Source organism: Haliotis rubra, unplaced genomic scaffold (assembly GCF_003918875.1).
Source record: "Haliotis rubra isolate DU_JTF1 unplaced genomic scaffold, ASM391887v1 Scf157, whole genome shotgun sequence".
Classification (NCBI taxonomy): Eukaryota; Metazoa; Mollusca; class Gastropoda; order Lepetellida; family Haliotidae; genus Haliotis; species Haliotis rubra.
The window spans coordinates 1,705,001-1,732,987 of record NW_025765525.1 but is presented as its reverse complement, the minus strand read 5'-3'; the positions used below and the strand labels follow the sequence as shown (position 1 = coordinate 1,732,987).

Genomic DNA, 27,987 nt, shown 5'->3' with positions numbered 1-27,987 from the left:
TAACATTAACTATGATTGTACTTAAGTCAGTGACATGTTGGAAAAGTGACGGATGTAGTCGGTCTGGCGACGGGAGACGCCTGCAGGGTACAGCGGGATACGGAGGTTTTTATTGGTCAGCTTTTGATGAGATTCAGTTCCCAGCAGTCATAATTACTTCAGCGCGACACTGTATACCTACTGCATGTCCTACAATTACTGATAGGCGTCCTCGTCGACGACATATCAGCTTCATCCCCAGTCCTGGTCGATGCCACTGAGTTGACAGACCGATCGGGAGACCGACGAGGATCACTCAGCTGATGGTTTAGTGTCTGTAACGACATGGCGACGCACACTATGGACTGAGTGTACGGTAGGTGCATCACTTTCAAACACGGTCTTTTTTTACTTGTTTAGAAGACTCGAATACGTTGTAACAAAGGTTTTATTTCTGAAGTTCGATTTTTACATTGTTGATTTTCAAAATTAATACAAGTCCATAGAACATTTTGCAAATAGTTGATAACTGCTCATTTTCAAGTTTCACCATTTTAAAAATGTACCAGATCCCTGTTTATTTCATTGCCTTGTCACAAAGAAATAGTTTGCACATTTGTCTCCATTTTTTGCTGATTATTATATCTTTATGACATGTAATATCCACAACAGAGGAGTTCACTATTTATGCGGTTCGTTCAAGCTTCGTATATCTAGTTTTGTTTTATCAATATCAATAACTTGGCTTTAATACGGCAGTGGCTATAACGACGGGTGTAGTTATCCCTCCGATATATCCTTGGACAAGAGATATAGGACCAGTGAAGAGAGGCGACTAACTCGACTGGGTTGTCAGGCTCGTTGACTTGGTACACTCGCACGTATAAAGGAGGCACTCACATTTAGAAAGCGGTCACTCACATTTAGAAAGCGGTCACTCACATGTTTAAAGTGGGCGCTCCCATGTATAAAGTGGACTTTCACATATATAAAGTGGCACTCACATGTATAAAGCAGGCACTCACATGTATAAAGTGGACACTCACATGTATAAAGTGGACACACATGTATAAAGCGGGCTATCGCATGTATAAAGTGGACACACACATGTATAAAGCGGGCTATCACATGTATAAAGCGGGCTATCACATGTATAAAGCGGGCTATCACATGTATAAAGCGGGATATCACATGTATAAAGTGGACACTCACATGTATAAAGCGGGCTATCACATGTATAAAGCGGGCACTCGCATGTATAAAGCGGGCACTCACATGTATAAAGTGGACACTCACATGTATAAAGTGGACACTCACATGTTTAAAGCGGGCTATCACATGTATAAAGTGGACACACACATGTATAAAGCGGGCACTCACATGTATAAAGCAGGCTATCACATGTATAAAGCGGGCTATCACATGTATAAAGCGGGATATCACATGTATAAAGCGGGCACTCACATGTATCAAGCGGGCTATCACATGTATAAAGCGGGCACTCACATGTATAAAGCGGGCTATCACATGTATAAAGCGGGCACTCACATGTATAAAGCGGGCTATCACATGTATAAAGCGGGCACTCACCTGTATAAAGCGGGCTATCACATGTATAAAGTGGACACACACATGTATAAAGCGGGCTATCACATGTATAAAGCGGGCTATCACATGTATAAAGCGGGATATCACATGTATAAAGTGGACACTCACATGTATAAAGCGGGCTATCACATGTATAAAGCGGGATATCACATGTATAAAGTGGACACTCACATGTATAAAGCGGGCTATCACATGTATAAAGCGGGCTATCACATGTATAAAGCGGGCTATCACATGTATAAAGCGGGCACTCACCTGTATAAAGCGGGCTATCACATGTATAAAGTAGACACTCACCTGTATAAAGCGGGCTATCACATGTATAAAGCGGGCACTCACCTGTATAATGCGGGCTATCACATGTATAAAGTGGACACTCACCTGTATAAAGCGGGCTATCACATGTATAAAGTAGACACTCACATGTATAAAGCGGGCTATCACATGTATAAAGCGGGCACTCACCTGTATAAAGCGGGCTATCACATGTATAAAGTGGACACTCACATGTATAAAGCGGGCTATCACATGTATAAAGCGGGCACTCACATGTATAAAGCGGGCTATCACATGTATAAAGCGGGCTATCACATGTATAAAGTGGACACTCACATTTATAAAGCGGGCTATCACATGTATAAAGCGGGCTATCACATGTATAAAGTGGACACTCACATGTATAAAGCGGGCTATCACATGTATAAAGCGGGCTATCACATGTATAAAGCGGGCTATCACATGTATAAAGTGGGCTATCACATGTATAAAGCGGGCTATCACATGTATAAAGTGGACACTCACATGTATAAAGCTGGCTATCACATGTATAAAGTGGACACTCACATGTATAAAGCGGGCTATCACATGTATAAAGTGGACAAGAGATATAGGACCAGTGAAGAGAGATGACTAACTCGACTGGGTTGTCAGGCTCGTTGACTTGGTTCACACACCTGTCATCGTATCCCAATTACGTAGAAAAGAAAGAAACAACCAGTTAAAGGCGGTGTAAAACACACTCATACGAATCATACAACGAACGCACTCACGTGTGCCAAAAAGCGGGCACTCACTTATACTTAAAGGCGGACACTCACATATTACTTAAAGCGGACACTCTCGTCATGATATGACTGAAATATTGCCGATGTGACGTTAACTATTAACTCACTCACTCACTAAAGCGGACACTCACATATACCAAAAGGCGGACACTCACGTGTACCATAAAGTGGGCACTCGCGTATAACTTAAAGCGGGAAACTATCATAAACAATAAAGCAGACACCCACGTATACCATAAAGCAGACACTGACGTATACCATAAAGCGGACACTGACGTATACCATAAAGCGGACACTGACGTATACCATAAAGCGGACACTGACGTATACCATAAAGCGGACACTCATGTCTACCATAAAGCGGACACTCACGTATACCATAAAGCGGACACTCACGTATACCATAAAGCGGACACTGACGTATACCATAAAGCAGACACTCACGTATACCATAAAGCGGACACTGACGTATACCGTAAAGCGGACACTCATGTATACTATAAAGCGGACACTTACGTATACCATAAAGCAGACACTCACGTATACCATAAAGCGGACACTCATGTATACCATAAACTGGACACTGACGTATACCATAAAGCGGACACTGACGTATACCATAAAGCGCACATGTATTATGCGGGCTATCACATGTATAAAGTGGGCTATCACATGTATAAACTGGGCTATCACATGTATAAAGCAGACACACATGTATAAAGCGGGAACTCGCTTGTATAAAGTAGACACTCACATGTATCAAGCGGGCTATCACATGTATAAAGCGGGCTATCACATGTATAAAGCAGACACACATGTATAAAGCGGGAACTCGCTTGTATAAAGTAGACACTCACATGTATAAAGCGGGCTATCACATGTATAATGCGGGCTATCACATGTATAAAGCAGACACACATGTATAAAGCGGGAACTCGCTTGTATAAAGTAGACACTCACATGTATAAAGCGAGTATCACATGTATAAAGTGGGCTATCACATGTATAAAGCAGACACACATGTATAAAGCGGGAACTCGCTTGTATAAAGCAGACACTCACATGTATAATGCGGGCTATCACATGTATAAAGCAGACACACATGTATAAAGCGGGAACTCGCTTGTATAAAGTAGACACTCACATGTATAAAGCGAGTATCACATGTATAAAGTGGGCTATCACATGTATAAAGTGGACACACATGTATAAAGCGGGAACTCGCTTGTATAAAGGAGACACTCACATGTATAAAGCGGGCTATCGCATGTATAATGCGGGCTATCACATGTATAAAGTGGGCACTCACATGTATAAAGTGGGCACTCACATGTATAAAGTGGGCACTCACATGTATAAAGTGGGTACTCACATGTATAAAGTGGGCTATCACATGTATAAAGTGGGCACTCACATGTATAAAGTGGGCACTCACACGTATAAAGTGGGCACTCACATGTATAAAGTGGGCTATCACATGTATAAAGTGGACACTCACATGTATAAAGTGGGCACTCACATGTATAATGCGGGATATCACATGTATAAAGCGGGCTATCACATGTATAATGCGGGCTATCACATGTATAATGCGGGCTATCACATGTATAAAGCAGACACACATGTATAAAGCGGGAACTCACTTGTATAAAGTAGACACTCACATGTATAAAGTAGACACTCACATGTATAATGCGGGCTATCACATGTATAATGCGGGCTATCACATGTATAAAGCAGACACACATGTATAAAGCGGGAACTCGCTTGTATAAAGTAGACACTCACATGTATAAAGTGGGCTATCACATGTATAAAGCGGGCTATCACATGTATAAAGTGGGCTATCACATGTATAAAGTATACACACATGTATAAAGCGGGAACTCACATGTATAAAGTAGACACTCGCATGTATAAAGCGGGCTATCACATGTATAATGTGGGCTATCACATGTATAAAGCAGACCCTCGCATGTATAAAGCGGGTACTCGCTTGTATAAAGTAGACACTCGCATGTATAAAGTTGGCACTCACATGTATAAAGCAGACACACATGTATAAAGCGGGAACTCGCTTGTATAAAGTAGACACTCACATGTATAAAGCGGGCTATCACATGTATAATGCGGGCTATCACATGTATAATGTGGGCACTCACATGTATAAAGCGGGAACTCGCTTGTATAAAGTAGACACTCGCATGTATAAAGTGGGCACTCACATGTATAATGCGGAATATCACATGTATAAAGCGGTCACTCACATGTATAAACCGGACTATCACATGTATAAAGCGGGCTATCACATGTATAAAGCAGACACTCACGTGCATAAAACTGGAACTCGCTTGTATAAATTGGACACTCGCATGCATAAAGTGGGCACTCACATGTATAATACGGGATATCACATGTATAAAGCGGTCACTCACATGTATAAAGCGGGCTATAACATGTATAATGCGGGCTATCACATGTATAAAGCGGGCTATCACATGTATAAAGCGGGAACTCGCTTGTATAAAGTAGACACTCACATGTATAAAGCGGGCTATCACATGTATAAAGCGGGCTATAACATGTATAATGCGGGCTATCACATGTATAATGCGGGATATCACATGTATAAAGCGGGCACTCACATGTATAAAGCGGGCACTCACATGTATAAAGCGGGCACTCACATGTATAAAGCAGACTCACATGTATAAAGCGGGAACTCGCTTGTATAAAGTGGACACTCACATGTATAAAGCGGGCTATCACATGTATAAAGCGGGCTATCACATGTATAAAGCGGGAACTCACTTGTATAAAGTGGACACTCACATGTATAAAGCGGGCTATCACATGTATAAAGCGGGCTATCACATGTGTAAAGCGGGCACTCACATGTATAAAGCGGGCTCTCCATGTATGTATAAAGCGGGCTATCACATGTATAAAGCGGGCTACTCACATGTATAAAGCTCACATGTATAAAGCGGGCTATCACATGTATAAAGCGGGCTATCACATGTATAAAGCGGGCTATCACATGTATAAAGCGGGCTATCACATGTATAAAGCGGGCACTCACATGTATAAAGCGGGCTATCACATGTATCAAAGCGGGCTATCACATGTATAAAGCGGGCACTCACATGTATAAAGCGGGCTCACTATGTATAAAGCGGACACTGACATGTATAAAGCGGGCTATCACATGTATAAAGCGGGCACTTCCATGTATAAAGCGGGCACTCACATGTATAAAGCGGGCTATCACATGTATCAAGCGGGCTATCACATGTATAAAGCGGGCACTCACATGTATAAAGCGGGAACTCGCATGTATAAAGTGGACACTCGCATGTATAACGCGGGCACTCACATGTATAAAGCGTTCTATCACATGTATAATGCGGGCTATCACATGCGCGCTCACATGTATAAAGCAGGCACTCACATGTATAAAGCGGGCTATCACATGTATAATGCGGGATATCACATGTATAAAGCGGACACTCACATGTATAAAGTGGGGACTCACATGTATAAAGCGGGCACTCACATGTATAAAGTGGACACTCACATGTATAAAGCGGACGCTCACATGTATAAGTGGACACTCACATGTATAAAGCGGGCACTTGGGGTTCGATACCCTGAGAATTTCGTGTGGCCAGAGTTAGGTTTCTCATATATGTAATGCTCGTAAATAATTGTTAATGGGTAAATGGAGAGTTACAACATTGACAGTGACACTAATATAACATGTATTCAATGGTTCGGTAATAGAACTGCCACATTGGGTTCATTAGCGCGTCCGACAACGCCACATTCTACTGAGATAATTTAGAATCACAAATTTCTAAAATGGCGAATAACAATAGTTGTACCTACGCCACAACGACCGGCACGTCGGTTGGTTATGTTACACCAGAACGATAATGTTTGATCAACTTATAGCTCCATTTCTTTATCTGGGTGTTAATGGCATACACTGATAGTTCGCCATTTGGTATACAATGGCATCATAGTATTTCTATTCAATCGTTGCCGCGTTCCATAATACACTTGCGGAATACAATACATGTTTTCCGTCATTGAAATCACTGAAATGTATTATGTATTTTCTGTAGTAGCATAAATTGCACTAAATGAAAGCTTCATCTGATTAATGAGTGTCATGTGTAAATCAGATGCAATTTCCTGTGTTTGAAGAACCGCCCCGAGAGACTTTTTGTCCAGAATATATATGAGGGTGTTCAGTTCTGGACGCTATTGCACATTATTATATATGAATGATTCATAACAGCAGTGTGGTGTAAGAGTCCGTTGGTGAATAGATTTTACTCAGTCGCGTTGGCGCCGAGGCCTCAAGTACAATTACTATCTATACTCTTAAAAAAAAGTAGGGACCTGAACTTTCCATTTGGATAGGACGTGTAAACGTTAACAAACTTTTCAAAGACAGACATCTTATGAACGCACCACCATTCCTCTTTATCACCATCCCTAAACACAACGCATTGGATGCACGTGCACAACACAGGTTCCCAATTGTCTAAATCGATGCTCATGCTGTTGATCACTGAATTGTCTGGTCAGACTCTTATTTACAAACCGCCGCCATATAACTGAAATAGTGCTGAGTGCGGCATAAACAACAAACCAAGCAATCCAATGTTGATAAGAAACTAGAGAAACTAAGTAGTTGTGTTCGACGTCAGACACAACTACGTGTTGAACATGTTTAAGTACGCTGTGTTAGTGGGCTGAAACACCGAGCAGGGTTAGATACTCAGCAGTAACATTCCGCGATTCCGTTGAGAACTACGAACACTGCTTCAAGCTCCGGCCTGTAATCTGACACGCGAGGAGTGAACAATGAAAGGTGAGGTGAAGTGAGGTGAGATTGGGTTTAACGTCGTGCTTGAGAATATTTCGCTCATATGACGACGTGCATGCGTGTGTATGTGTGTGTGTGTGTGTGTGTGTGCGGCTGCTTGTACTAGCCCAGACTGAAGCAGGTTTTATAGTGCTAGCCCACTGAGATACCATGCCGCAGTGAAGCATGAATACCCCACTCAGACACATTATACTGACTCCAAGCCGACCAGTCCTTGTTGTACCCATAATGCCGAGCGCAAGGCAGGGACCAACAAGTACCATATTTTAACGTCTTTTGGTATGACGCGGTCGGGGATCGAACCCGCGTCCTTCCGCTCTCCGGGCGGACACTCTAACCACTACACCACGGAGGCGGTCCAACAATGAAAGGTGTGAAATAGGAAGATCGTTAGGTACTGAGATAATTAGCCAGCTAACAATATGACGTTGTCACAGCGTTATTCTGTGGACTCCCATTTACGTTGTCACAACGTTGTGGTAAGTCATGACACCTATCTACCCACCACCTCATCTGCACACCCTTCCAGACACCTATCTACCCTTCCTGACACCTATCTACCCTTCCGGAGAGAGAGAAAGAAAGAGATTGTGTCTGTGTTTGGTAGGAGGATACCAATAAGGCGTTTTGAAAGGTGTCTTCGATCTTCTGTTACGGAAATTAAATTACATTTTAAATAATTGCCCTTAATAGCCCTTATGTACATTGTTTATTACATACAAAGCTGACACTGCTTTTTACATAAATACACAGACAGTTGTGTACACAACGACTTGAACCGTTAGGTCCCTAATTTTTTACTATACAATTTTATAAGTTATCTGACTGATCATAGCTGCACACATTTCATTGATTATACTTTCAAAGAAACTGATTACAATGTATTTATGATTGGCGGTGTAAAATACTATTGTAAAAGAGTAAACATGCACATACTCGGTATAACCTCTATTGGATTCGGAATCCAGACATATCCCATACGGACGTTTTCTGAAATTTCAGTTACCTGCCGGAATATACCCCACACCTATTTTGATTCATGTTCAGGGTAGAAAATAGAAAATGCTAGTAACTGCAATTATTTCATACACTTTGATAACTAGCAGGTTCGAGTGAGTGAGTGAGTGTGGTTTTACACCGCTGTTAGCAATATTCCAGCAATATCACGGCGGGGGACACCAGAAATGGGCATCACACATTGTACCCATGTGGGGAATTGAACCCGGGTCTTCGGCGTGACGAGCGAACGCCTTAACTACTAGGCTACCCTAGGTTAACCACTAGGTTCGATATTCTGTATCCATATTCAAGTTGAAGATAGAGTAGATATTGTTGACGTATTTGGTATAAGAGTTTGTTCAAACTTGCATCTGTTCACCGAGCAGAAAATGGGTACCCGGTGGGATAAGTCATGTGACTATTAACCTTCTAGCGCCTCACAGGAAGCATGGGTTATCCGGAGTAATATATTAAGATTGTGTGTTACCGCTTTGAGTATGCGCCTTGTACATGGAAAACACACATTATAAATTCACATTTATTATTATTATATTGTATACGAGTTCGTATCTATGGAAAAGTGTTATTAAATATATTTTACTCTCAGAAAAAAAACAGGTGTCTTAACTTGAGGCTGTGAAGTGTTACAAAGCCTTAATCATAGTCACAATGAAATGAAATGCTTCTAGATACTTAAAGTTTTCCTTTGAATGTTTATATATACTCATGCCAATAATGGCTGTCACCCCCCTCCCCTCCCACCCCAACCCACACACACCACACCTCCACCCCACACACCCCTCTCAATTAAAAAATTGAAGGGGGTGACAACCATTATTGGCATGAGTATATTTCCAAGGCATATTACAAATCTATAATGACATGCTATATAGAAACTTTGATATCGGTATAATGAGACTTATATATATAAAGTATTTTAAATGCATAATTAAAAACTCAAATATTGGGTCAAAGTGATCTGTTGAACCGAACAATGAAATCTTGGAGGAGACGAATTTGCAGAAGGCACGGAGGTCTAATATACCCATGGCATGCCAAGAGTACCCGCCCGTCTATGCCATCCGGACATAATCCTTACAAGGCATAAAAGAAACTCTTTTCATTTCATGTCTCAAAGATACACTAAGCAAAAAAGGAAACTTCACTTGTGTTATTTTACATACTCATATAGAACAATGTGTGTTGCTATAGGCAGTAAGGTGCGCTTGGTGCAACCTCCACAGTCATCAGTAGTGAGTGAGTGAGTTTAGTTTTTACGCCGCTTTTAGCAATATTCCAGCAATATCACGACGGGGGACACTAGAAATGGGCTTCACACATTGTACCTGCGTGGGGACTCGAACCCGGGTCTTAGGTGTGCCGAGCGAACGCTATAACCACTAAGCTACCCCACTGCTCCGAAGTCATTTGTAGCACGTTGGGGTAACTTATTGATACGACAGGAACTAGGAGTAATGTACATCAGCCTGTACTGACACCGTGCCTAGCCTCTAGCGATGGTTTGCCGCCAGGGAAACCCGGATGTGTAGACATGTGAGGTGGTGGTTAGATAGGTGTCCGGAAGGGTAGATATGTGAGGTGGTAGTTAGATAGGTGTCCAGAAGGGTAGATATGTGAGGTGGTAGTTAGATAGGTGTCCAGAAGGGTAGATATGTGAGGTGGTAGTTAGATAGGTGTCCAGAAGGGTAGATATGTGAGGTGGTAGTTAGATAGGTGTCGGGAAGGGTAGATAGGTGTCCGGAAGGGTAGATATCTGAGGTGGTGGTTAGATAGGTGTCCGGAAGGGTAGACATCTGAGGTGGTAGTTAGATAGGTGTCCGGAAGGGTAGACATGTGAGGTGGTAGTTAGATAGGTGTCGGGAAGGGTAGATATGTGAGGTGGTAGTTAAATAGGTGTCGGGAAGGGTAGGTAGGTGTCCGGAAGGGTAGATATGTGAGGTGGTGGTTAGATAGGTGTCCGGAAGGGTAGATATCTGAGATGGTGGTTAGATAGGTGTCCAGAAGGGTAGATATGTGAGGTGGTAGTTAGATAGGTGTCCAGAAGGGTAGATATGTGAGGTGGTAGTTAGATAGGTGTCGGGAAGGGTAGGTAGGTGTCCGGAAGGGTAGATATGTGAGGTGGTGGTTAGATAGGTGTCCGGAAGGGTAGACATGTGAGGTGGTAGTTAGATAGGTGTCTGGAAGGGTAGATATGTGAGGTGGTGGTTAGATAGGTGTCCGGAAGGGTAGATATCTGAGGTGGTAGTTAGATAGGTGTCCGGAAGGGTAGATATGTGAGGTGGTGGTTAGATAGGTGTCCGGAAGGGTAGATATCTGAGGTGGTAGTTAGATAGGTGTCGGGAAGGGTAGATATGTGAGGTGGTGGTTAGATAGGTGTCCGGAAGGGTAGATATGTGAGGTGGTAGTTAGATAGGTGTCCGGAAGGGTAAGGGTAGATATCTGAGGTGTCCGGAAGGGTAGACATGTGAGGTGGTAGGTTAGATAGGTGTCCGGAAGGGTAGATATCTGAGGTGGTGGTTAGATAGGTGTCCGGAAGGGTAGATATGTGAGGTGGTGGTTAGATAGGTGTCCGGAAGGGTGGGTAGGTGTCCGGAAGGGTAGACATGTGAGGTGGTAGTTAGATAGGTGTCCGGAAGGGTAGATATGTGAGGTGGTGGTTAGATAGGTGTCCGGAAGGGTAGATATCTGAGGTGGTAGTTAGATAGGTGTCCGGAAGGGTAGATATCTGAGGTGGTAGTTAGATAGGTGTCCGGAGAAGGGGTAGATATCTGAGGTGGTGGTTAAATAGGTGTCCGGAAGGGTAGATATGTGAGGTGGTGGTTAGATAGGTGTCCGGAAGGGTAGGTAGGTGTCCGGAAGGGTAGACATGTGAGGTGGTAGTTAGATAGGTGTCCGGAAGGGTAGATATGTGAGGTGGTGGGTATATAGGTGTCCGGAAGGGAAGAAGATGAAGATGATAATAGAGGCAATTGCGTAATGGTGGAATCCTTTATTGCGGACTATACGTAATGACATAGATGTACGTTGTATATCTACAAAATATGAATCATTTGAGCAAATAGTTTGACTCTGTTGATTGAGTAAAACAAGATGGAGCCGTGACCTTTAGAAAATAGTCAACCTTGAAGGATACCCATGTGTTGCACAATGGACTTCTTAATCTTTGTCATTCATTTGCCGATCAGGCCAATGCTTTTAGCATGGACGTTAACCTGAATAAATGATAATAAGGCCACTTATATAGCGCTGAGCTCCACGCCGCACGGACATGCTCTAAGAGCATAAAACAAAATGGGCATTATTACCCCGGATTACCCAAGCTGCATTGAGACGCTAGAAGGTAAATAGTCAGGACTAATATCACCGGGAACTCTGTTTTGAATGCAAACTCACATCCCCAAGGAAGACCACATGTGTCGCGTGTCCTTTATGGGACAGAAGTCCTAAAAACGTCTCAGGAGTCTAGCTGCCAAACACCGTCACACCATCCACGGACTCTCCGTGACCAAAGTAGCTTGACTTCAACTGATTTCTGACTTGGGCTCTATGCACATGACCACACACCATTACAATTCACGACGTTTCCGAGATCTCCGAATGTTTACTTCATCGATGGTGCCACTAGTGGCCCTTTGTCCAAGAAAAGTCTCAGGAGTCTAGTTGCCAAACACCGTCACACCATCCACGGACTCTCCGTGACCAAAGTTGCTTGACTTCAACTGATTTCTGACCTGGGCTCTATGCACATGTCCACACACCATTACAATTCAAGACGTTTCCGAGATCTCCGTATGTTTACTTCATCGATGGTGCCACTAGTGGCCCTTTGTCCAAGAAAAGTCTTAGGAGTCTAGCTGCCAAACACCGTCACACCATCCACGGACTCTCCGTGACCAAAGTTGCTTGACTTCAACTGATTTCTGACCTGGGCTCTATGCACATGACCGCACACCATTACAATTCAAGACGTTTCAGAGATCTCCGAATGTTTACTTCATCGATGGTGCCACTAGTGGCCCTTTGTCCAAGAAAAGTCTCAGGAGTCTAGCTGCCAAACACTGTCACACCATCCACGGACTCTCCGTGACCAAAGTTGCTTGACTTCAACTGATTTCTGACCTGGGCTCTATGCACATGACCACACACCATTACAATTCATGACGTTTCCGAGATCTCCGAATGTTTACTTCATCGATGCTGTTTGTTTGTTTAACGTCGATCTTCACGGATGCCTGTCATAATCACCACTCGTCCCTTCAGCAGTTTGTGAAAAGTAGTCTTTGCCTGGGGAATTAATGTAAAAATAATTGGTTTAATTAAGTGAGGGAGTGAGTGAGTATGGTTTTACGCCGCTTTTAGCAATATTCCAGCAATATCACGGCTGGGGACACCAGAAATGGGCTTCACACATTGTACCCAGGTGGGGAATCGAACCCGGGTCTTCGGTATGACGAGAGAACGCTTTTACCACTAGGCTACCTCACCGCCCGGTTTAATTAAGACTGGGATAAGAAATGAATTTCAGCTACAGGCCCCGACCCACAAGGCAAATTAATTGATTCATTGAACAGTGGAGTATAAATAAATGGAAACACCTGACCCCAGGAAATGCTATAAATTTGTGGGGATAAAATTAAAATATTTTCTATCTCTAAGATACCTTCCAACAGTTGTGTATTAAGCAACTTTCGTTTTCGATCTGGAAAAGTTTTAATCAGTTTCTATTTAGAGAAAAAATAATACCCCGTAGAAAATTCTCACAGGGTGATTAAACGCCAGTACAGTACTTTCAGATGTGAAAAGGGCTGGGGGGTAGCCTAGTGGTTAAAGCGTTACTTTCGAGTGAACATCATTATGGCATCAGCTGATCGGTATACCAATGGGTAATGAAGATGTTCAGTTACATTACCACTGAATAAAAGCATGTTAGCAGTCACTTAAACTTAGCTACCACGTAAATGTGTGTCCTGATCAATGTCAAGTAACAGTATCAAACACAACCAAGGGGAAGCCGACGTATTGAGTACTTTGTAATGCCAGATGTTGTCACTTACCTACAGACTTGCTGTGGTCGAACGCTCAAGCCATTCTATTTATTCAGATGCAGATGATGAAGTTGTACTTTAGCAACACTCCAAACTCCTAGATGTTTTTCCTGAAAGCTGGAACCTTGTGAATATCCTACGTGGCTGATTCTGTCTATGTATGGACATGTATGGACCTGGGAACATGGACATGGATAGGCAGAAATGACATAGGGAACATGTGAATAGACAGTGAGTATTGACAGTGGGAACATGTATATAGACAGGGAGTATTGACATGGGGGACATGTATATAGACAGTGAGTATTGACATAGGGAACATGTGAATAGACAGTGAGTATTGACATAGGGAACATGTGAATAGACAGTGAGTATTGATATGGGGAACATGTATATAGACAAGGAGTATTAACATCGGGAGCATTTATATAGGCAGAGAGCATTGTCGATGGGAACATGTACATAGACAGAGAGTATTGACATGGGGAACATGTAAATAGACAGTGAGTATTGATATGGGGAACATGTATATAGACAGAGAGTATTGACATAGGGAACATGTGAATAGACAGTGAGTATTGATATGGGGAACATGTGAATAGACAGTGAGTATTGATATGGGGAACATGTATATAGACAGGGAGTATTGATATGGGGAACATGTGAATAGACAGGGAGTATTGACATGGGGAACATGTATATAGACAGAGAGTATTAACATCGGGAACATGTATATAGACAGAGAGTATTGACATGGGGACATGTATATAGACAGAGAGTATTGACATGGGGAACATGTATATAGACAGAGAGTATTGACATGGGGAACATGTATATAGACAGAGAGTATTGACATGGGGAACATGTATATAGACAGAGAGTATTGACATAGGGAACATGTACATAGACAGAGAGTATTGACATGGGGAACATGTATATAGACAGAGAGTATTGACATGGGGAACATGTATATAGACAGAGAGTATTGACATCGGGAGCATTTATATAGGCAGAGAGCATTGTCGATGGGAACATGTACATAGACAGAGAGTATTGATATTGGGAACATGTATATAGACAGAGAGTATTAACATCGGGAACATGTATATAGACAGAGAGTATTGACATGGGGGACATGTACATAGACAGAGAGTATTGACATGGGGAACATGTATATAGACAGAGAGTATTGACATGGGGAACATGTATAGAAACAGAGAGTATTGACATGGGGAACATGTATATAGACAGAGAGTATTGACATAGGGAACATGTATATAGACAGAGAGTATTGACATGGGGAACATGTATATAGACAGAGAGTATTGACATGGGGAACATGTATATTGACAGAGAGTATTGACATGGGGAACATGTATATTGACAGAGAGTATTGACATGGGGAACATGTATATAGACAGAGAGTATTGACATGGGGAACATGTATATAGACAGAGAGTATTGACATGGGGAACATGTATACAGACAGAGAGTATTGACATAGGGAACATGTATATAGACAGAGAGTATTGACATGGGGAACATGTATATAGACAGAGAGTATTGACATGGGGAACATGTATATTGACAGAGAGTGTTGACATGGGGAACATGTATAGAAACAGAGAGTATTGACATAGGGAACGTGTATATAGACAGAGAGTATTGACATGGGGAACATGTATATAGACAGAGAGTATTGACATGGGGAACATGTATATAGACAGAGAGTATTGACATGGGGAACATGTATATAGACAGAGAGTATTGACATGGGGAACATGTATATAGACAGAGAGTATTGGCATGGGGAACATGTATATAGACAGAGAGTATTGACATGGAGTATTGACATGGGGAACATGTATATAGACAGAGAGTATTGACATGGGGAACATGTATATAGACAGAGAGTATTGACATGGGGAACATGTATAGAAACAGAGAGTATTGACATGGGGAACATGTATATAGACAGAGAGTATTGACATGGGGAACATGTATATAGACAGAGAGTATTGATATGGGGAACATGTATATAGACAGGGAGTATTGACATGGGGAACATGTATATAGACAGAGAGTATTGACATGGGGAACATGTATATAGACAGAGAGTATTGACATGGGGAACATGTATATAGACAGGGAGTATTGACATAGGGAACATGTATATAGACATAGAGTATTGACATGGGGAACATGTATATTGACAGAGAGTATTGACATGGGGAACATGTATATAGACAGAGAGTATTGACATGGGGAACATGTATATTGACAGAGAGTATTGACATGGGGGACATGTATATAGACAGGGAGTATTAACATGGGGAAAATGTATAGAAACAGAGAGTTTTGACATAGTGAACATGTATGTATATAGACAGAGGGTATTGAAATGGGCAACATGGGAAAGGATTGTTCTACCCAGTACTGTTATGTAGGAATATTCTACACCGTTCCTGTAAATAACAGTTGTTCTAGCTCATGTCACTGTTCATCTTGCATTGTCGTATAGTGTATTTTTCTAACCGATCTACTGATATACACCTGTGTAAAGCTTCTTTCATAAAAGTGACCAAAACAAAGGATAAATATTCACATCATTTATTGCTACGTCAAGAAAATCAAAACATTTGGTGGAGCGACAGCTGGTTGTGTTGATCACGTATTTTGTGTTCCTCTCTGATATGCCACGTATATTGATTAGCCATAAATGCAATGAAGTGTGAATACGTACCTGCTAACTGACACATGTAATTCTGGATCAGTTGCAGCAGAATTTCAAAGTGCAAACAATCACATGTCTGTTAGCATGTACAGCTGGTAAAGGGTTCAATAAGTGAAGGCGTCCCATGACACATGAATGGTTCATCGAAACGCGGTAATAAAACTTGGTGTTCGCAAAAAGGGTAAGCATGCCTGTCACCCACTGTCACCTACACACTTTGCATAAGGCGTTATGTAGCTCAGTGGTTAAAGCGTTCACTCGTCACGCAGAAGACCGGGTTCGGTTCTCCACATGGGTACAATTTGTGAAGCTCATTTCTGGTGTCCCCCACCGTGATCTTGCTGGAATAAAGCGGCTTAAAACCATATTCACTCACCCACTCACTTTGCATGACCAGAAAGTGTTTGTTTCAGACTTATTCTAACAGTTGTGGTAACTGTAATCTCACACAAGCGATATCACAATGTGTTGCAGTATCTCACACAAGCGATATCACAATGTGTTGCAGTATCTCACACAAGCGATATCACAATATGTTGCAGTAAACATGTGGCATATTATAGAAAGGTTGAATGTCTCTTTATGGTTTGGTATCTTCTTCTGTTCTCCTGACTTAATGTATAGGTTGACAAATAAAGTAGCAAGAATGTCGATGGGGAGCCATAATTACCTTTCTAAACTGAATTATGACAATCCACAAACATCATCCCATCAAGACAAGTCTCCTACAGCTGGTCCAGGCTTGGAAACATCAAGCCCTTGTGTCGTGTAGCGATAATGGATTTTGTCTTGGTAGATGAAACAGTTAGCTTCGTCCAGTGATAATTAATGTCATTTTCCAAATGGGTGTTGATATTTAGCTTAGTGTGACGTCACAGACAGACCATAAGCAGTGAGGGACCGACAATCTGATAATGGAGGCGCGAGGGGTGGTCGGTGCTGGTGGTGATAGTGTTGAGGGGGTGATGGGGTGAGAGGGTGAGTGGGGACTGCATATATTATCTGCAACTGCTTCAAAGCCAGGAAACAATTTCCTTTTTCACAAGAATCGATGTCCCCTCTCGGTCACCATAAATACTAGGGGATGGGGTAGCCTCGGTCACGCCGAAGGTCCGGGTTCGTTTCCCACATGGGTACAATGTGTGAAGCCCATTTCCGGTGTCCCCCGCCATGATGTTGCTGGAATATTGCTAAAAGCGGCGTAAAACCATATTCACTCACTGATAACACTAAACATTGATATTGATGTTGCGACGTACGATGTAGCCTGTGTGTTCTCTATCTAAAGACATTATTCATTCTAAATCAGGTGTTCAAACACGAAACGTCTGATTGTAAATTATTTGGTAATTTAAACAATCTATACTTATCAAAGAACACAGCTAATGGCACGTGGAACGTATCAAGTTCCTTGGGTCGGTTACCAGGAGATGTATTTACATCACAGAAAGTACCCAGTTTTCGAACAAAAAATTATAATGACGAGGCATCATGCAAGGAACGTTAGGATAATTGAATCCGGGACCTAAGAGCATCTCGCTATCCACATTAGATCTTCCAATCGAATTGACCATGGCGATGGAAAACTCTGAAAAACACGTCTTCGATTAAAAAAATCCCAAACAGCATAAAAAAGGGTAGTACATGTACACTCATTTGATCGCTGACAATAACCTGCATAGGAAACTTTTAATGGAGTTGTTTATTATTCGCTGTAGACATATGGATATAGAAAAACAGCGACAAATGAGAGGTAGCATGCATATACCGCACGTTAAAGAGACAACATGCACGATTTCCTCATATACTGTAAACAAATAAAATAATAGAATTTAAGAAGTAATTCGTTAAAACCAAATGCTAACAGATAATGCCTGGTGTGTTTTAAGACGATGTTTTCGTGGCCATCGGTTTTTAGATTGACAACGTTAGCGTGACGTCATATCTACGCGAGCAGATTGAATTATATTTTTACTAAAAAACCTAGTTTCAGTATTCAAATGATGTCACAATCGTCAGATAAAGGAGAAAATTTACGTATGTCAAATGTTTTATTAAGAGGAACACCACTTTCGGAGTATATGGTTACATCTTCATGATAATTACTTCCCCATCACACCAGAAACCTACGAAAAGGTTTTGTTACTCAAAATTGAAAACTTTTCTCCCTTTAGTGAACTTTCTATTAGGGCTGTTTATTGGCAAATAAAGTGCATGTGCGATTCGGGTGCCCGTATTGCGATACGTATTACGATATAATAAGAGCTTAAGTGTTTGACAGTGAGCGACACTAATTGTGCATGTCAATCCTATTTTCTACATTATAAGTCTCTAAACGTATATGTTATGGTTCTGTTAACAGCACTCTCAAAATTAGGTTGTATAGTCATGCTTCTATTTTCTGTTTCATGCAACTTATTGTATTACAGAATGCCGTTTTCTCATTAAATGATGAATGAAACATTTGTTGTGAATGAAAGTGTGTGTAGATTTTAATTTAAACCATAAAGGTAATAACAAAATACTTCATATATGTTCTTTACCCAATATACTGGTTCTCAGAAAAAATATTGCAACACGCATCGTTTGAAAAACGTATCGCGATATACCGGTATACCTGTAATACCGTGCAGTCCTACTCTTTATCAGTTTTAACCCGTGAAGATCCGGGTTAGAATATTGATCTTCAGTAACCCATGCTTGTCGTAAGAGGCGACTAACGGGATCGGGTGGTCAGGCTCGCTGACTTGGTTGACACAATCATGTCATCGGTTTCCAATTGCGCAGATCGATGCTCATGCTGTTGATCATTGGGTCTGGTCCAGACTCGGTTATTTACAGCCTGTTGCCATATAGCTGGAATATTGCTGAATGCGGCGTAAAACGAAACTCACTCATTCACTCACTTTATCAGTTTTCGTGTGTGCACCAGAACAGCTAAACAAACACAAATACAATATGGAGTGTGTTGTGACGTTCTTCCGTACTCAACATTATACATGTATAAGACAAAATAAAACACATCTCTTCAGCGATGAGCTTAGCAGAAAAATTAGGTGAAACGTCTAGCGCCGCAAGCAAATCACTTCATAATATATGTTACCTGATATAGCTCTGCCGTAACTAGATCTGTAACAAGAGCTGTAACTAACAGTGTCCACAGCCCGCAAGCAAAACACTTCACACAAATAATTGTTATATGACACGACTTTTCTGTAACTATACCTTGTTATGGTTAAGGACTTCGCCCACTCTCTTGACAAGCCAAAATGCCAAGGTGAAGATGAAATGGAGTTTTGATGGATAAGTGTCGTCCACTATGTTGACAAGCCAAAATGCCAAGGTGAAGATGAAATTAATTATCGATGGATAATTGTTGCGACAGAAGAAACTGCTTGATTCGACTTGATATCCCCCACGACATGGCTGAAACCGTGCTGGACTTTGGTTGTTCAATGAGGGCTCATGTTAACTGAATGACGTCATACTTTCGTTGACCGTGGCGGTCGGATAGCGTAGTGGTTGAAGCGTTCGCTCATCACAACGAAGATCCGGGTTCGATTCCCCATACGGGTACAATGTGTTGAAGCCCATTTCTGGTGTCCCCAACGTGCTATTGCTGGAATATTGCTAAAAGCGTCGTATTACCTCACCCACTCCGTCGACCGAAGTCGTCCATTCCTGCTATACACTTGTACCCTGGTCAGCAACCTCTATGTGACGTAATTCATTATTCATTTATTGAATCATTGTCAGAAACAAATTAATTTACATAATTAACTAGTGTTTTCTGACAAAGCCTTTGCCATACCCTTTGAAGCCATCACTGACACAATGCCCAAGCAGACTCAGTTGGCTTATTTTACGTCAGTATATGGGTGATTCTATGAACATAAAAATCTCTAAAAAGAGACTGCACTTCGGATTTAAGTGGCCAACTGTTGGTTTGTGGATTTAAAGCCTCACTTAACAATATTATTAGTCTGAGAAGATCATCTTGGACCGTCCACCAAAGGTGAGGTGAGGTGAAATTGGGTTTAACGTCGTGCTGGAGAATAATTCGCTCATATGACGACGTGCATGCTAGTGTATGTGTATGTGCGGCTGCTTGTACTAGCCCAGACTGAAGCTGGTTATTATAGTGCTAGCCCACTGAGATACCATGCCGCAGTGAAGCATGAATACCCCACTCAGACACATTATACTGACTCCGAGCCGACCGGTCCTTGTTGTACCCATTAATGCCGAGCGCCAGACAGGGACCAACAAGTACCATATTTTAACGTCTTTTGGTATGACGCGGTCGGGGATCAAATCCGCGACCTTCCGCTCTCCGGGCGGACGCTCTAACCACTACACCACGGAGGCGGTCTCCGTCCACCAAAGGACGCAAGGTCGTCATACATGTTCCTAATCGAACAGCTGCTCAGTTGATGAACGACCAAATAAAATGTCTCTAATGTCAAGTCATACATGCTGGGAAACACGATTTCTTACTTAGCAAAATAAGGTATTATTAGACCAGTAACTTGATGATGAAATGTCTTTCTGCTGCATGCTACGACATTTTCTGTTTTTAAATAATAATGCCATGAATATATACTCATGCCAATAATGGTTGTCACCCCTTCAATTTATTTTATTGGAGAGGGGGTGTGGGGTGTGGGTGTGTGGGATTGGGGTGGGGAGGGGGGTGACAACCATTATTGGCATGAGTATATATGTTTTCAAACTAAAACTCATTTAGACTTTGTACTTAAAAATTTATGAATGTAGACTTGATCTCGTCACTATATGGCTGGAATAATGCCGATGTGACGTAAAGCCCAACTCAACTCAACTCTTTCAGCTGTCGCTAGCCAAAACCACCGAGTAACACCTTTTCTAGCATCGAGATTGAATGTCGGTTATTATGAAATAACTATTTATTACTTATTATAATTATTATAAATAAATGTTTTTAGTTTATACGGTGTCCTGGTGTCGGCATGAGTCATATTGTACCCAAATGCAATAAGTCGTGAACCTTATATGTGTATCTTGGTTTCAGAGTGAAGAAGTACCAACAGCTGTCAATCCGAAATCTGGATGTGATTGTGAAGAGGGTGGTCTATGATGAACTTTGTGATTCAAATCACCAATGGGTGAACAATTTAAATACACTTCTCAACTGTGGAACCGTACCAGTGAATGGGTCAAACGTGACCACATCGTTCACAGTTCAAAGGAGTGACGCTTGTATGTAAGAAAATACAGGACCACCTGAGCTTGAGTACATTTCATGGAAGAAGCTATTGGTAAACACAGTATGAACACTGACAGCTGTTTCTGGTCTGGCCGTAATGTCTCTTCATGTGAATGAGTCGAAAATTGTAAAAGTGACACTTTCCTTATTCCAAATACAGGACAACCTGAGCTTGAGTACATTTCATGGAAGAAGCTATTGGTAAACACAGCATGAACACTGAGTGCTGTTTCCGGTCTGGCTGTAATGTCTCTTCAAGTGAATGAGTCGAAAATTGATTTTCAAAAGTGACACTTTCCATATTCCAATGACGTTTGTGTGCAAGAAGTTGTGGAACAACCTGAACGTTTTTTAAATTGAAAGAAGCAGTTGGTAATCACACAGTGACATATCTTGACACACATTCCAAACAGACCCCCTTCTCACGTGTACGACAACAACCTGTTTACATCATGTTCTAGAAAGTCAAGAGCGAAGAGAATTGTTCTTGATTTGTTTGAAGAAACACCAACACCAAAGCTTGAAAATGTCGAAAGAACTGAGTTTTATCCCGTTCATCGTGACACTCAGCCTGTATGGAGTGGTAGGTACTATTGGTAACGTACTGATCAGCATAGTGTACTTCAGGGAGCGCGTCAAGCTGACGCACACGTTATTTATTAAGATATTGAGTATTGTAGACCTTATAGTATGTGCAGTCATCATACCGTACACGATTGTGTTCGAGATGCACCTTATCCGGGTTGACTTCGTTTGCCGCTTGGTGGAGATGATCCGACATGTTCTGGTATTGTATTCAAACACGATTTTGATTTCGATTGCCATTGAAAGGTATTTCGCCATATGTAAACCCTTGAAGCGCTTGAACTGTAGACGTCTCCGGGTTATTGTTATCGTGTCATTCATCATCAGCATTGTTCTTGCCTTTCCGGCAGTTACTATATTTAAAGTCTATAAGGAGGTATGCATACCTGAAACTGGAAGTACAGAAAGTGCAACCGGAAGTACAGAAAGTGCAACCGGAAGTGACGTCGCTACAACTCAAGGAACAGCATGCATCGACGCTGTGGAAAGCATGGAATATTGTCACTTCACAACAGACACACTCGGTGATATTGGATCTTTGGTCTATCAAGGTATATTGCTGTTCTCATTCGTGGTGGGGCTGGTGATATTTGCTGTCATATATCCCCTTGTTTTTCGGGTTGTTCTGAATCGATCCCACTGGCGCCAGAACCGTGTGGGCCCTGTTCGGATGACTGACTTAAGTCAACAGTCCAACACGGCATCAGTTACCAGTACGAAGGTGAGCAGATGGAACCACGCCCCAGAAGGAACCAGCGCCAACGCGACACCGGAAGTGGACACCCGTAAATCCAGACACCTACAGGTGATGCCTATTTATTCCATCCAATCCAGGAAACAATCGTTTCGAAGCGGTAAACATCATATAAAACAACGGACAAGCAGCAAAGCAGGGACAATGCTATTTGTGTGCACACTCATCTATGTCTTGGTGTGGGTACCCTTCTGGATTGATGTCTTCGCATCTTTGGAGAACCTGACCTTCAGGTACATATTTCTTCTGGGAAGCGTCACCAACCCAATCGTTTATGGAGTAATGAGCAAGCAGGTGCGGACAGAGATTCTTGCCATGTTTACGTGTCGTCCGCCTGAACGATGAAACTGCTATGGCATAGGTACAGTAATATGATGATTGAGGTCAAACAACGGGGGTAAACACGGCCAGGAATAGGGCCCATAAGTAGGTTACGGCACTTCGCGAGACCTTAGTACTTCCGGTGACAACAACGTTTCATTCCTTTTCGAATGGTCTCATGGTTGTCAGTAGATAGTAAGGAACCGATGATCATTGCAGGAATTACAAATTTCCGACCAAACATCCCCAAATTAGCCAACTATTACAACTGTCAACAGCTGTGACAGCCAAGCATGGTTGTACACTTGGTCCAGTCTAGTAAAGTCATATTTGACGGTCGCGCAATTTGGAACCAGAACTGTTTCTTGAATATACGCTTGTCACCGGAATTCTGGTACCGGTTTAGCTGCTAACATGATGAACATTTTTATAAGGCCATAATGTCCGCACAACTTCTAGAATGCCAATCAAAGAGGCCATAATGTTGTATGATTTAAAAGTGTTATAACTTAACAAGTCGGAGAGAGTGATATATTTACAAAATGACCCAATGACAATTCACTGGGCAGTCGGGCCTGTGACCGTGGAGATTTACTGGACCGACTGGAGTTTACTAGCCACGGGCTAGCGCGGACCAGTGACTATTTCGCATACTGGCTCAAACAATAATGAAAGATACTGTTAGTGAAGAAACGGCTGAAATGCCTGTGCGGACCTCTGCTTTCCATTGTAACAGAATATACAAGTAGGCTCTTGCTACAGTGCACTGCTTGGCGTGGGACAGTGTTCTCGGTCGTCACAGGCTACACAACAGACTCTCGCTACAGTGTACTGCTTAGTGTGGTACCATGCTCACGATCGTCACAGGCTACACAACAGGCTCTCACTACAGTGTACTGCTTGGTGTGGTACTGTGTTCACGATCGTCACAGGTTACACAACAGACTCTCGCTATGTACAGTGTACTGCTTGGTGTGGTACCGTGTTCACGATCGTCACAGGTTACACAACAGACTCTCGCTATGTACAGTGTACTGCTTGGTTTGGTACCGTGTTCACGATCGTCACAGGCTACACAACAGACTCTCACTACAGTGTACAGCTTGGCGTGGTACTGTGTTCACGATCGTCACAGGCTACACAACAGACTCTCACTTCAGTGTACAGCTTGGTGTGGTACCGTGTTCACGATCGTCACAGGCTACATAACAGACTCTCGCTATGTACAGTGTACTGCTTGGTTTGGTACCGTGTTCACGATCGTCACCTGCTACACAACAGACTCTCGCTACAGTGTACTGCTTGGCGTGGTACTGTGTTCACGATCGTCACAGGCTACACAACAGACTCTCACTACAGTGTACAGCTTGGTTTGGTACCGTGTTCACGATCGTCACAGGCTACACAACAGACTCTCACTACAGTGTACAGCTTGGCGTGGTACTGTGTTCACGATCGTCACATGCTACACAACAGACTCTCACTACAGTGTACAGCTTGGCGTGGTACTGTGTTCACGATCGTCACAGGCTACACAACAGACTCTCACTACAGTGTACTGCTTGGTGTGGTACCATGCTCACGATCGTCACAGGCTACACAACAGGCTCTCACTACAGTGTACAGCTTGGCGTGGTACTGTGTTCACGATCGTCACAGGCTACACAACAGACTCTCGCTACAGTGTACAGCTTGGCGTGGGACTGTGTTCTCGATCGTCACAGGCTACACAACAGACTCTCGCTACAGTGTACTGCTTAGTGTGGTACCATGCTCACGATCGTCACAGGCTACACAACAGGCTCTCACTACAGTGTACTGCTTGGTGTGGTACTGTGTTCACGATCGTCACAGGTTACACAACAGACTCTCGCTATGTACAGTGTACTGCTTGGTGTGGTACCGTGTTCACGATCGTCACAGGTTACACAACAGACTCTCGCTATGTACAGTGTACTGCTTGGTTTGGTACCGTGTTCACGATCGTCACAGGCTACACAACAGACTCTCGCTATGTACAGTGTACTGCTTGGTGTGGTACCGTGTTCACGATCGTCACAGGCTACACAACAGACTCTCACTACAGTGTACTGCTTGGTGTGGTACCGTGTTCACGATCGTCACAGGCTACACAACAGGCTCTCACTACAGGTCCAGGACCAGGATACAGGAGCACACAACACCTGTGCTGAAGGAACTACACTGGCTTCCAGTGAGACAAAGAATAGTCGTCAAACTACTCACGCTTGTCCAGTAGTCACTCAATGGAGAAGCCCCTGTTTACCTTGAAGAACTGCTTGTAGCTCACAAGCCGAACAGGACATTGAGAGCTGCAGATCAGAACCTGGTAACAGTCCCGCCTCCTCGGACAAACCGATTTGGAGACAGGAGTTTCCGTAGAGCAGGCGCCGATCTGTGGAATGGGCTTCCCCTGGCTGTCAGACAAATCAAGAAACTCAGTAGCTTCCGTTCCACCGTGAAAACCGTCCATTTCTCCAGATATATGGCTAAGCGCACTTGAGAAGGGATATCTCTGGATATGATGCGCTGTAATAATGTCCAGTTTATTATTACAAGGTACTGTCTGGCGTTGGACTTGTATGCGATCGACAGACCCAAAAGAATTGTGTTTGTATATACTGTATATGTTGTGCCAGTGGCATGGTAAAATCACAACCGCCCGAGACTTCACTACTGCATACCGCTGTGCCTTACAAACGACGACTTCGACGATTACAACGGCTGCGACGTGGTGTTATCAATTATCCTGCTACCTAATTTTGTAACTTTTGGTGTGGTACCGTGTTCACGATCGTCACAGGTTACACAACAGACCCTCGCTATGTACAGTGTACTGCTTGGTTTGGTACCGTGTTCACGATCGTCACAGGCTACATAACAGACTCTCGCTATGTACAGTGTACTGCTTGGTGTGGTACCGTGTTCACGATCGTCACATGCTACACAACAGACTCTCGCTACAGTGTACTGCTTGGTGTGGTACCGTGTTCACGATCGTCACCTGCTACACAACAGACTCTCGCTACAGTGTACTGCTTGGCGTGGTACTGTGTTCACGATCGTCACAGGCTACACAACAGACTCTCACTACAGTGTACAGCTTGGTTTGGTACCGTGTTCACGATCGTCACATGCTACACAACAGGCTCTCACTACAGTGTACAGCTTGGCGTGGTACTGTGTTCACGATCGTCACATGCTACACAACAGACTCTCGCTACAGTGTACTGCTTGGCGTGGTACTGTGTTAACGATCGTCACATGCTACACAACAGGCTCTCACTACAGTGTACAGCTTGGCGTGGTACTGTGTTCACGATCGTCACAGGCTACACAACAGACTCTCGCTACAGTGTACTGCTTGGTGTGGTACCGTGTTCACGATCGTCACAGGCTACACAACAGACTCTCACTACAGTGTACAGCTTGGTGTGGTACTGTGTTCACGATCGTCACAGGCTACACAACAGACTCTCACTACAGTGTACAGCTTGGTGTGGTACCGTGTTCACGATCGTCACAGGCTACACAACAGGCTCTCACTACAGGTCCAGGACCAGGATACAGGAGCACACAACACCTGTGCTGAAGGAACTACACTGGCTTCCAGTGAGACAAAGAATAGTCGTCAAACTACTCACGCTTGTCCAGTAGTCACTCAATGGAGAAGCCCCTGTTTACCTTGAAGAACTGCTTGTAGCTCACAAGCCGAACAGGACATTGAGAGCTGTAGATCAGAACCTGGTAACAGTCCCGCCTCCTCGGACAAACCGATTTGGAGACAGGAGTTTCCGTAGAGCAGGCGCCGATCTGTGGAATGGGCTTCCCCTGGCTGTCAGACAAATCAAGAAACTCAGTAGCTTCCGTTCCACCTTGAAAACCGTCCATTTCTCCAGATATATGGCTAAGCGCACTTGAGAAGGGATATCTCTGGATATGATGCGCTGTAATAATGTCCAGTTTATTATTACAAGGTACTGTCTGGCGTTGGACTTGTATGCGATCGACAGACCCAAAAGAATTGTGTTTGTTTATACTGTATATGTTGTGCCAGTGGCATGGTAAAATCACAACCGCCCGAGACTTCACTACTGCATACCGCTGTGCCTTACAAACGACGACTTCGACGATTACAACGGCTGCGACGTGGTGTTATCAATTATCCTGCTACCTAATTTTGTAACTCATCCCCCGAATCTCAAAAACATTGAGTGTCATTTTTATAAAATGGCGTCGTGAAGGACAAGGTCTTCGGGTTAACTCATGGCCATGCTGTTCGTATTGCTGTCATAACGCAATCTCTTTCTCCGTGCACTGTTCGCAAACTATTTCCTCAGTAGATCGAGCCTGGTGAACCCAAGCCTTTACAGGACTACTTTCGCAGCATCGCTTCGTTCACATTTTCTCTCATGTTGTTCAAACTTGACATACAACCAAATAGAAGAAAAGGAATTGATATTCATTTTGTAATTTAATCATAGAATGCTAATAAAACTGACGGGCGAAAGAAAGTATACATCGTTGTTTTATGGCAGCTGAAAGTGAAACAAACAAGAGTGAGTGAGTGCATTTAGTTTTACGCCGTTTTAGCAATATTCCAGCAATATGACGGCGGGTGGACACCAGAAATGGGAAAATAAACAAGAGTGAGTGAGTGCGTTTAGTTTTACGCCCTTTTTAGCAATATTCCAGCAATATGACGGCGGGTGGACAC

The 27,987-nt window shown here is 42.9% G+C and overlaps 2 protein-coding genes and 1 long non-coding RNA gene across 3 annotated transcripts; all 3 read left to right on the top strand.

The window, feature by feature from the left end:
- The first annotated feature begins 170 nt into the window (after nt 1-170).
- On the top strand, nt 171-19,698 carry LOC124271091. Its single transcript, XR_006896942.1, has 3 exons — nt 171-355; nt 13,670-13,844; nt 19,588-19,698. It is a non-coding gene; the product is annotated as an uncharacterized LOC124271091 (long non-coding RNA).
- Nucleotides 19,699-21,794: 2,096 nt separating this feature from the next.
- On the top strand, nt 21,795-23,276 carry LOC124271090 (cholecystokinin receptor type A-like). The gene has a single exon (XM_046706165.1). The coding sequence runs from the start codon at nt 22,119-22,121 to the stop codon at nt 23,274-23,276; it is 1,158 nt and encodes a 385-aa protein (XP_046562121.1). The 5' UTR covers nt 21,795-22,118.
- A 1,746-nt stretch (nt 23,277-25,022) lies between these two features.
- On the top strand, nt 25,023-26,990 carry LOC124271039. The gene is made up of 3 exons (XM_046706096.1): nt 25,023-25,106; nt 25,314-25,403; nt 26,172-26,990. Exons 1-3 carry the CDS (start codon nt 25,023-25,025, stop codon nt 26,925-26,927), a joined length of 930 nt encoding a protein of 309 aa, XP_046562052.1. The 3' UTR covers nt 26,928-26,990.
- Nucleotides 26,991-27,987: the final 997 nt, after the last annotated feature.